At 41.0% G+C, this 12,548-nt stretch overlaps 1 protein-coding gene across 1 annotated transcript in view; it reads left to right on the forward strand.

The window, feature by feature from the left end:
• Nucleotides 1–625: 625 nt before the first annotated feature.
• The window catches only part of LOC128665037 (uncharacterized), a 147,191-nt gene continuing 135,268 nt past the window's right edge, over nt 626–12,548 (forward strand). The window contains exon 1 of the mRNA XM_053719801.1: nt 626–1,295. Within this exon, the coding sequence (XP_053575776.1) occupies nt 626–1,295 (670 nt within the window). The remainder of the gene's footprint in view (nt 1,296–12,548) is intronic.

Below are 12,548 nucleotides of genomic sequence, written 5' to 3' on the forward strand. Positions count from 1 at the left end.
GGAGCACCGATACTAGCCGCACAGCCGCCCAAGACGCACTTTACATATAAGCGGGCCTGCTGCCACACGGGGCTGCCTAGTTGTAGCTTCACCTGCCTGCGCACCCTAAATATAATCACGACAGGGCACAAACAAACGCCATAATAAGAGCAGGGCTCAAGATTGGAAGACTTCTGATATTACTGTGGTGTGCTGTTTTTCTCCATAACGGCCTAACCGCAAACATAACCAAACATAATCACGTGGCATACACTACAGCGGCCATCTTAGCTAACAACAAATAAGGAAAAGAGGGAGAAATAATATAAGACCAAAAGCCAACACCTGACTCTTAACTCTCTATTTATTTAAGAGAGGGGGATAATACTTTCAGAGACTCTTTCATACAATTACGCTCAATTTACAGGAAAAGACCAAAAAAGAGAGACTTGAAAACAGTTTAATGCACCATGATCCGTCCATCATAACACTCTGACAGTACAGCTCTCCCCATAGATCACAGGCCCTGCTAGCCTTAAGCACACACCTTGTAAGGCGCCCCCCTGCACGGTTGCTGTCTCGCAGCTTGACACCGATTACCGCACTTGAAAATAGCTCAATAAGGGATCTAGCCCTACTCGGGCTGATGAAAGTGGATAAATTTTTCTATAAACTCTCCCCTGCCTCCGCTGCAGACATGTCTCATAGGTCTAAGAATGCGGATAATAAAAAGCAGCAAAAACACGCAGCCGAGATACATGCAGACCCTTCATCCCCCCCAGAACAGATCCCGGTTCAGAGCATGGACCACTCAGCATTGCTACACGAATTGAAGACTTTCTTCCTCCCTAAGATGGACTCACTCCAAACGGGAGTTGATACCCTGACCTGTGAGGTCAGACAGTTTTCCTCACGAATGTCTATAGCAGAAAACCGAATCTCGGAGGTGGAGGACAGACAATCTAACACAGATATCACGGTCAAGCAGCTGGTCAAAAAGACACAGATTCTCCAGGACCGCATTGACGACTTGGAGAATCGAAGTCGCCGCAACAATCTACGCATAGTAGGAGTGCCGGAAAACATCAAAGGCAAGGATCTGTTAGAATTTACAGCACTGACATTTCCCAAACTTCTAGGGCTACACCCCGACATCCTCCCAATTGATGTAGAAAGGGCACACCGTGTAGGGCCCGAAAGGGATCTAGACCAGGCCAGGGCACGACCTAGACAGGTCATATTTAAATGCCTGAACTTTCAGGAGAAGATGAAGATCCTGAGAGCCTACAGAGCGCGCAGAGAGATCCTTTATGAAGGTGTAAAGCTTCTCCTTTTTCAGGATTTCTCTATGGAAATATCAAAACAAAGAAAAGAGTTTGCCCCAATGTGCACCCAATTGCATGAACAGGGAAGACAAGTTGCCTTATTGTACCCAGCGAAGTTACGGCTACAAACACCTTACGGAGTCAAATTCTTTCATTCACCACAAGCACTAAAGAGTTACCTGGCTACGGAACAGCAACAACACCCATCATGAACAGAGATATCCTCTCCTTGTCGGAGATCACCAGGCTTCCTTTTTTTTTTTTTTTTTTTTTGTACCTGAGTCCATCAAATTAACATATGTCATTACTAATGGCTGGGTGTTATTTGTTGAAAGACACTCTTAAGGACAATAGAAAGATCTGGACTTCCAAACGGAGAAAATGGAGGTGGAGGTCAATCCAGGCCTCCAGGGTAATGTTAAATTGTTATATATCTAGATTGCAATGTTTTATTTTTGAAATGTTATGTGTTTTGTTACCGCTACACTTATCTGAAGATGTATGGTTCCAGATGACAAACAAAGTAATGTTAAATGTATTGATAGTTAACAGGTTCTGGTTAATGCTAGTTAAAGCTCTCATCTACTACCAACAAGTCAAACTCCACACCAAGGGGTGGTGCAGAAAAGAAGGGAAAAATGAGGGAAAATGTCATTCTTTGAAATATTATATGTTTCTTACTGCTGCCACACTTATCCGAAAATGTATGGTGAAGAAGGACAAACAGGGCTATGCTAGATGGGTGGAGCGGGAGTGGGATCTGATTATTACATCTTACTATTACCAAATGAATGCTAGTGGAACAGGTCACATATCAATAGTCTCCTCATATCTCTACTCCCCCTCTCCCTCTCTCTTCTTCCCCCCCCCCCTTTTTTTTTTTTTTTTTTTTTTTTTTCTCCCTCCACATCGTTTGGAAGCTAGCTTACACTAGATAGACATGACATTAAAATTAGTGACATGGAATGTGGGAGGGCTTAACTCCCCCATAAAATGCAAGACTGTGCTTACACACTTAAAAAGACTGGGCACAGACATCGCTCTCCTCCAAGAGACACACTTGCTAGACAACGAACACCAGAAGCTACAAAGAGACTGGGTAGGACAGGTGATCTATCTATCACATACAAGGGCTAGCCGTGGACTAGCCATTGCATTTGGGAAAAAGATTTCGGTCACAGTGGGACATACATATCTGGACCCCAACCATAGATACATAATAGTCTGTGCTAGAGTAAACTCAACTGATTATGTGTTCTGTAATCTTTATGCCCCTAATCATAGAGATCTGGGATTTTGGAGAACCCTGATAAAAAACCTAGCCCCACACATAGGCGCGAAATTAATTATTGGCGGAGACTTCAATATCTCCCCCATACATCACCTGGATAGACAGTGGCTGGAAACTTTAAAATTAAAGACTCCAGACGAAATTATAAAAGCCAGATACGAGACTAAAGTCTTTGATTTGTTTAGTAATGACCTGAGTGTATGTGACATCTGGAGACTCCTCCACCCAGAAGATAGGACTAACACCTGTCTATCTAAAGCTAAACACTCACTGTCCAGGATAGATCTGTTTCTGGTAGGCCGGGGAACCTGTTAGATCAAGTCAGCCGTAGTATATACATGACATATTAATATCAGACCACTCCCCAGTTGAACTAGTGTTAGGAACAATTAGACCAAACATGAATAGAAACGTACTCAGATTTCCTACGTACCTTACCAAATCAGAAACATTTGTCAGGTTTTTTACAACATCCTGGACAGACTTCATGACAGATAACGCAGCAGCACACAGATAACCCTCAACTCTTGTGGGAAACGGCGAAGACTGTACTAGCGGGACACATAATTTCATACTCAGCCAAAGTGAAATATAACACGCAGCATAGACAAAGGGCATTGCAAAAACAACTGGGACAAGCTTATCAGTTGTACCTCTTGAACAAATCAAAACTATCCTATGACACTTACATTACTGCTAAATGGAGCTAGAAGCCTTTGCGAAACAACAAGCTGCGGCAGGGCTGCTGAAATCGCAGGCAAATTCTATAGATATGGGGGACAAGAGCTGGCAAAATGTTGGCAACCCTGACTAAACCCCAGACAGTGAGAACAAAACTCGCGGCACTGAAATGGAATGGGTAGGACTTACACTAAGTCGGAAGACATTGCAAGGGATTTGCCCAGTATTATGCCCCAGTTGATTACCTCGACAGACCCAATCACACAAAGACACTCAAAACAATTTTGGCAAGAGGTTGTTCTACCTCAAATCTCGACGGACCAAGTTGACTAACCTTAAACTCCCCTATCAATGCCAGAAGAACTTACGCACACACTGCAGAGCCTACCGGCTGGTAAGGCGCCAGGGTCCCGACGGTTTGCCTGCTGAATTTTATAAAGCAATGCAGCCGCAGATCACTAACACACTCACTAGACTATTTAATGTCTTGTTTCTTACCGAGGCGACCCCTTCAGAAAACTTCACCTCAGCCCATATCACACTTATCCCCAAACCAGGCAAGGATCACTCCATTCCAGAATCCTATAGGCCGATATCGCTGTTAAACACCGACTACAAGTTATTCACTAAGATCATGGCGAATCGGCAGAAGTGATACTCCCAGAGCTGCTACACCCAGACCAAACAGGTTTTCGTCTTCAAACGCTCCTCTGTGGTAAATCTGATGAGAGTGCTTCAAGTCATTGACCATTATTGGTCCCTGGGCGAGGGGAGGGGTAAACAAGACAGCGGTCGGAGGCCTTCCTGCTGTCGTTAGACGCGGAGAAGGCCTTCGACAGAGTTGGGCGCATTTACTAGACACTATGAGGAGATTTGGTTTTCGAGGGCCTTTTTTGGAAACCATTAGCAAGATATACAAAAACCCGATTGCTCGGGTACTGGCTAGAGGACTTTTCTCGGAAAGATGACCATCTACAGAGGGGAACCAGACAGGGGTGTCCTCTCTCGCCTCTATTATTCAACTGGCGTTGGAACCATTGGCACAGAGGCTACGTCAGGTATTCCCGGGAATCCGTGTGGGCGAAGTTCCCCCTTCACTTAACCCTATATGCGGATTGATATGGTTGTTGTTTGTGGACTCTCCACAGACACACATACCGCAGATACTTTGCACCATCGCGGATTTCGGCAGCTTCTCTCCGGGCTACAAAATTAATGCCACCAAATCGGAGGTCCTGTGGCTACATAAACACCCAGACTCTAAACATGGACTATCCCTTTGTGGAGGCGAGGGGACCACCTCACATACCTGGGAATTCACCTTCATAGGGACCCTCAAAGATATATAAATTGAATATATCTGACAAATGCACCCAACTATCATCTCAGCTTCTGAACTGGATAAAACTGCCCTTGGGGCTATCGGGACGTGTCGGCTTGGTGAAAATGACTATTTTACCGAAATTACTCTACCCGCTGCTCATGCTACCGTTTCTTATGACCAAAGTGGACTTGCGATTGCTCACAAGAGCTATAACTTCGCTTTGTGTGGAAGGGGGGGCAAACCACGCATTGCGCTCCACAATACGTCTGTCTCCCTACGCGACGGGAGGGATTGGGTCTTCCCAACCTCAAGATATATAACTACTGGGGGCGGCTCTGGCACGTCTGGTGACAGATTGGCAGTTGAACACAGGACATTTCTGTGACACAAAACTGGAAGAGACAGTGACAGCGCCAATTGCACTGCCTTATCTACCGTACGGAGGTGGGGTGCTGCCCCCTAAGATCACCAAGAGTATGCTATATAGAGACCCACTGAGGGCATGGCACCTGATGCATAAATTTCTGAAAATCGATGCCCCCCCCCCAGGGTTTATCCCGATAGTGGGCAACCCTTCCTTCCCGGCTGGGATGGACCATGCACCGTTCCGTGTTTGGAGGGAGCGGGGCTTAAGCACCGTTGGGGATGTCCTAGATCCCCTACTACATGTAGTGAGATCTTTCCAGGACTTAAAGAACACATTTCAGCTTCCAAAGGGACACTTCTATGCGTATTTGCAGTTGAGACATTATGTAAACTCTCTGCAGGCATCCAACACAAATTTCTGGGGGAAGTCCCCCTTCGCAATATCACAAACGATGTTCCGATTGGGTGTGTTTTCACTATCTCATTTCTATAGATGCCTCCTGAAACAAGGTGAGGCCCCTCTCCTTTCTGGTATCCTGTCAAAACACAGCGAAATCAGCTCGGCGGACCTGACAGAACAGGACATAAAGAACAGCCTAGAACATACGAGACAAGCCACACTGGCAGTATATCATAGAGAGGCACAAATAAGACTATTACACTCAGACTACATCACTCCCCACAGATTGTCCAAGTGGACAGACGACTACCTGATATGTGTGTTAAATGCAGCGCTGTTGCCCCATCACTCCAACATTATTTTTACACATTGCCCTAAGATCAAGAGATTCTGGGGGACGATGTCAATATTGGCTAAAGACCGTACTGGGAGTGGAAATTTCACTCACAGGCGCAGAAATATTTATGTTTAAATGGGAACGAGACTCACGGGCGGTTTCATAGATTTCTTACACTATGCATACTTCTTGCAAGACACTGCATCCTCCAGAGATGGATAAAAAACAGGCACCGACAATAGCCCAGTTCAGACATACATTACTGAGACAGCTTTTTGTAGAACAATACGATGCCAGACCTTGATACCAAGCACAGATTACGCCCCTTCTTAAGAAAATGGAAACCTCTTATCAGTAAACTAGACCCACCTATACAGGGACAAGTTCTGAAACCATTCCGCTCACTCTGAGACAATACTTCAACTAGGTATGTCTGCTGAATGGCAACACATCATAAACAGTGTCAAGGACCAAGGGCCTGTGCAATCCCAAAAAGAGCTGATGCTGTTCTAATAAGCAGCTGCACTTTTTTTTTTTTTTTTTTTTTCCTCTCTCTCCCTCTCTTCTTCTTTCTTCTTATTCGCCCCCTCCTTTCCTTCCCACCCCTTCACTCCACTCCATTCCACCCCAATGTATATGTATATGATATATATATTATATTGCTGCTCCTTAAGGAACAAGTACACACAGAGCGATCACACACAGTTTGCGTAGAGAGCATAAGATAAGGTTAAGCTTACACGGATGAGCTACTTTGGTTTTGGTAGTCATTTTAATAGGTTGTATAAGTATTTAAATGTTTGTTTGTTTTTCAAAAAATAAAAAAAACTCATGCAGGAGAGCGAAAACTAAAGAACACCCAAGGACTTTATAGACTCTGGGTTGGATATACTGACCCCCCACAATTCTACAACCGTAAATGCCAGGGCAGGCTTTATAGGAAGCCATGGCTCCCTTTGTACCCGGGAAATTGATGGCTATGTTTATGTTAAACGTTATTTTACACAATGTATTGTCTTGATGTTTGTGCTTTACTCTTGCAATTAAAAATTGAATATAAAAAAAAAAAAAAAAGATATAGAGTCTATGCTGTCTGAGATTTCTTTATCCGTAATAGAGGCATTAATTAAGGGTAATAAGGTGTTCTAGACAACTTGGGACCGAGATCTATCCCAAAATTTTACTTTATAATCTAAATTGGGTTCTTTATATAAGTATAAATCAGAATAATAATAGAAAAATATGCTAAGATCTTCTTTTGAATCTTTGTGAATATTACCATTTAATTGAATCGCTTCGATACCTTGAGAGCTAGAAGAGCTTTTAATTATTCTAGTCAAGAGTTTGCCAGTCTTATTCCAATATCTATAGTATTTGGCCAGAGTTTATTAATTCAGCCATTGTTTTAGAGTGAAGAAGGTAAAGTATCTTGTTCTTTCTTAGCATTAAAATATTTAACCCAGTTTTCATTGGTGGAGTTAAGAGATAAGTGTTTATAATATCGCCAGTCAAACACTGCCTTAGCAGTCTGCCAAAACAAGCTCAGGATTATCTATATGTGCTTGGTTGAAAAAACAAAATCCTCCCATTTTCTGACAAGGTAATCTCTAAATTTAAGATCATTTAACAATAAGTTGGGAAATAAAAAGGACAAAAAAAAGAATTGAAAGAAGAGAAATTTCCAATATAATAGTTGCATGATCCGAGAAACAAAGGAAGAGATCACAGAAATAACTCCCATATTTGTTAGACTATCACTAGTAAGAAACATCTCAATCCTGGAGAGAGTGCCATATTTTTTGACATCAGTGGCGTCACTAGGGTTGTGTCACCCGGTGCGGTACGTTATGGTGTCACCCCCCCCCCCCCAGAATGCAGACACACACAAAAAACACAGGCACACACACATACAATCACTTAGACACACTTAAAAACATACTCAGATGCACACACAAACACTCGGAAACACACTCAGACACACACAAAAAAAAAACACCACACACAAAAACCACTGAGACACACACACACACAAAAACACTGAGGCACACACACATACACAAAAACTCAGACACACACATACAAAAAATGTAAACCTGCAGCTGCATTAAATTATAAAGCTCATGCCTAGAACTGCTCCCTGGCTCAACAGAGCATCAAATGAAAGATAAACAGAGCACTCTAAAATAAATCACTGAAGAAAAGGTTTAGGCGAGCAAACTATGAAAATTCTGTTCTCTGACTCTGTTCCAAGTGTGTCAGTGCACAGCCCCGGGTCGCGTGCCTAACCGCTTCTTATGGCCAATCACCTCTGCACTCTGCCCACCCCCACCCTCCTACCTGTTTCAGTGTGCACTTAGTGTACCATAACCGTAAAGGTCTGGTAGGCATCATACTTGGCTCCTTCACTTTAGAGACAGTGTCAAACAGTCATTGCAGTCAGGTGCCAGGCATCCCCTCACGATTTCCCAGTTCCCGTTTAGAGAGACAGCACAGCGAGTGAGTGACTCCAACTGCTCCACATGTCACTGAGCAGTGAGCACAGATAGGCAGGCAGGTTTAGGCTAGGCAGCGCAACTTTGCAAGGCCCCACGGCATGCCCACAACATTCATAGAGAAATTGGGCAGGCGAGAAGCAAAGTACAAACAAGCAAAAGCAGGCCGGGAAAAACTATTTGTTGAAATTGCAGCACTGGCTCAAGGGGCAAAAAAATTGTGTGTCTACAACTTCCTCAGTCCCACCAATGTTCACAAATGCAACCCTCCTAATAAAAAAAATCTATGCATCTCAACATTGTATTTCTTTGAATTTCAAAAAAAATTTCAAATTTTTTTTTGGTGTCACACCCCTGGAGGGTGTCACCCAGGTGCGGCCCCGCACCCCCCTAGCTGACGCCACTGTTTGACATACATGTATAATTTTAATATCAGGAATTCTGTTCTCTCCAGACATCTCTGATCCTGAGATTGCAAAAAAGTTTTTTGTTCTCTAATTTATCTCTATTAGTCTTGGCACAACTCTTACCCTGTCTAACCCTTTCTAAAGGGTACTGTGGAATCATATTAAAATCACCACCCAAAATAAGATGACCTTCTACTATCTTTAATATTCTAGTTTAGAGGGAGTTCCAAAATAATGGGTTAAAATTATTAGGTGCATTAATATATTTCCTCCTTCAAAATCTATTACTATGGATAGGTCCAAGAATGGCCTCTAGATTCATAGGGGGGACTTTATAAGTTATAAACAGAGGTTTCTGGGATTTTGGCTAAACTCTCTTTATTTAGAATTGCCTGTAAGTCTGTGTCACTCTTATCATTCCTGTATTCTAAGTTGTTTTTGGAACTAGGCAACAAATGAAAGATCAATGAAAGAATCAATAATCTCATATTTAAGAGATTTTTCCAAGCAGAATAGCTACCCCCTTCTCCTACAGGATGAAGGAGAGACTATCGCCTCCCCTACCCAATGGGTCTTAAATTTCAAACCTTCTTCTAATGAAAGATGAGTTTCCTGGAGGGAAGGCTATATCAGTATGTAATTTCTTTAAGTGGCAAAGAAGTGATACCCCTATATTCCAGGACAGTAATACAAGTTTCTTAACTTTGTCCATATCTTAGGATACTAAGTCCAAAGAGAGAGAGAGGAGGGGAAAAAAAAGGATAGGGGAAAAACATATAAAATCCAATTGAACCCCCACTGGAAACAAGTCTGACAACAGCTAAGAGAGTTCTTTTTTAGACTTAAAAAATTGTTCAGCATCTGCTGCATTACAAAAAAAATATGATTTATTACCACCTGAAACCTTCAACTTAGCAGGATAAATGACTGTTGGCTCTAATGCCTTCTTTTAACATTTTACTACAAAAAGGAGAAAGCTCTTTCTTTATTAAGAGTTTCATAAGAGAAATCCTGAAATATTTTGATCTGTGCATTTTCTACTTGAACAATTAGTTTTTTACGAAAATGTTGAAGGAGTATTTTCCTCCTGGAAATGTTAAATTTTAGGCAACAACTGGTCTAGGTCTATTACTCCCATCCCTATTGGGGAATATTTTTGCCCACTCTGTGAGCTCTTTCCACAAATAATCAGGATAAGAAGATGAAGGGATAAAGGGATTTCCAAGAGGGAGGGAGGGGAGGGGAGTATTACAGAAACAAATTTAAATAAATCTTCATATTCCTTTGATTCAGGAATTCCAATTAATCTAATATTATTCCTTCTACTAACAGTTTTCAAGGTCTTCGAACTTTGTTTGAAGTTTTACGGTCATACTTTGATTCTCTGCCAGGAGAGTTTTCTGTAAAACATTATTGTCTTCAGATCATACACTCGTTGTTCTGATACTCGGGTAGAATATTCTCTAACCTCCTGTCTCAAAGAAGATATCTCTGATTTAAATTATATTTTTAAAGATTTAAAATAAGGTGATAAAGATTCAATAATATCTTTTACTAAAAGTTGTCTAGCTATGGGGTCATTTGATGCAAAAGTGTTATTAGAAAGTAGTTCAACCAAGGACATTTTCTTATCTCTTTTAGAAGCCATATTTGGATATATTTACTCTAGATTGCAAAGTAGGGGAAAGAAATTTCTCCATAAAAATTATTTAGATAAAAAAGAGTGATAAGACCCTTTATGTGGTAAATATAAGAGAGAACAATATCTAGCTTAGTATATAATAGAAGCGGAACTGGGGTATGCATTAAACCAAAATAAAACTAACGAAAGAACATAATATAAATAAATCCCCATGCCTCACATTATTATAAAAATCTCAAGCAGTTACTCAAATCTCTACATATATAGATTTATACAGTGTAATCAAAATAGTACAGTTACTGTAGATGAAGTGAGAACCACCAGTGGGTGGGGAGTCAAGGAAATGGAACAACTAAAACTAAAAGCTTTTATAACATTACCAAGTACTTTCTGTTCTCATGTGTAATAGACCACAGTAACCAGTATGGCTCTCCAAACCCAAAGTAGCAAACAAGACATATATAGAGAGCAGTATTTCAACATCTCGAACCCTTCAATAAACAAAATCCTGAAAAAGGGTAAGCCAGGTAGTAAATAAACAACATATGATTATTATCTTCGCTGAGATTAACAGCACAAAACAAACAATTATATAAGTACATGCACCATCTGCGAAAGAAGAACTTATTTAGTTCTTTAATATACTTTTCTGCTCTTATGTATAAAAAAGCATCAGATACCGGAGTGGCTCTCTGTCCCAGTCTAGGTCACCAGATATAGCTATGAATCACAAAAAAGACTAAACTTTCAGAGAGTTACCACCCTCACCTAATATATTTTCTTTACAGGTGTGGATTAGTATCTTCAGCAGGATTAGGCCAAGCAAGTGTAAAGTCACTGCAAATGAGATGATATCTTCACTGGAGTATAAAACCAAGAAAAGGCAAACCGTTGTAGACATTTAAACAGCGTTGAACAGACTTGCTATACGTGTATATCACGAGCAGCAACACGTGGTGTAAGTTTTACACCCAAATTAAATTATCAGGCGTAGAAAAAGCTCTTATTGAAAAAAAGCGTTATTTGGAAACAACTTTGCCTTAAATTTTTGTCTCCTTCTATGAAAAGGACAATTTTCGTATATGTAATAGTGAAAGAAACTTTATGAGTATGTTGGTGTCTTCACTTGGGCTTTAGACAGAACAGACAACAGATGTGGGTACTTACATAGCCTTTAGAGAAATTCTATCTCACTGTATACCAAACAATCTGAACAAGGAATATAGGTACATCCCACACTCCCAGACTAGTTTACCAAACTTGCAATAATTCCCAGATAATAAACTTTCAGTGCAACTTCACGGGTGATGGTTTTCTTCACTGAGGTTGAAATTAAAACAACATATAAGGGGGTACAACAGCAGTCAGAACTTCAGAATATAATTTAAAAAAAAAAAAAAAAAAAGTCACCTGCACCCTTCACTCTCAGATTAGATTACCACACACAAGACTTACAATGTTCTTCAAATATATAACATTCAGCACGAAGAGATATTGAGAGGTAATTCTCCACTTACATAGTGGTTTTGGAGGGTAAAAACAACACCTCATATCCTTTAAAGTAGCCAGGTCCTTCCTTGTTTCCAGAGGAGGATTCAATAAAAGCACTGTGCCCAGACACAGCACCACAGCATGAATGAAAGACGCTGTGTAGCGGTAGAGCGGGTTGATGAAGGAGACCCCAATCGGCTTTTCCCTGCTGTAACAGGCTCCAGGCATTCGATCCCCACGCCAAGGGTTCAGCCGCACGGAAAGAGAGAAAGACACGCTCAACAGGAACGCATCAGAACTGACCACGTGGTAGTGTCCTCGTGCGTGCGTGCATGTTCACGCAGCTCCACCTCCCCGAGAGATTAGATCTCTGGTTAATTTTCTAAAGTGCCCCAAATTGCCCTCAAAATAGAGGGCATTATTGTTTTTAATTAAAAAAAATGTAGCTTTTAAAAAAAACAAAAAAAAAACAACTGCACTAGGCACTTTTTGGGGTCTAAAGTTGGTGGGAGTTGGACTCAGGTTAGAAAAAAAAATGGCACTGAGAAGTGCCTTTACATTTCAGTCTATGGGAACACAAAGAAACTCATTTTCAATTTTGTGTAACTTTAAACTTTATATAAGTACAATAAATATGTGTGTATTTAATTACATTTTATCAAGTATTTTCTTCCTATTAGACTTAATTAATCCTGCTCTCTTTTGTTTTGTTTTTTAAAAATGTGAAAAAATTTAGATTTCAGTAAAACCACTGTTTAAGATGTTATAAAGATACAAATGATACCAAAACAACTAAGAAAAAGAAAGGGATTT

Source organism: Bombina bombina, chromosome 1, assembly GCF_027579735.1.
Source record: "Bombina bombina isolate aBomBom1 chromosome 1, aBomBom1.pri, whole genome shotgun sequence".
NCBI classification, from domain to species: Eukaryota; Metazoa; Chordata; class Amphibia; order Anura; family Bombinatoridae; genus Bombina; species Bombina bombina.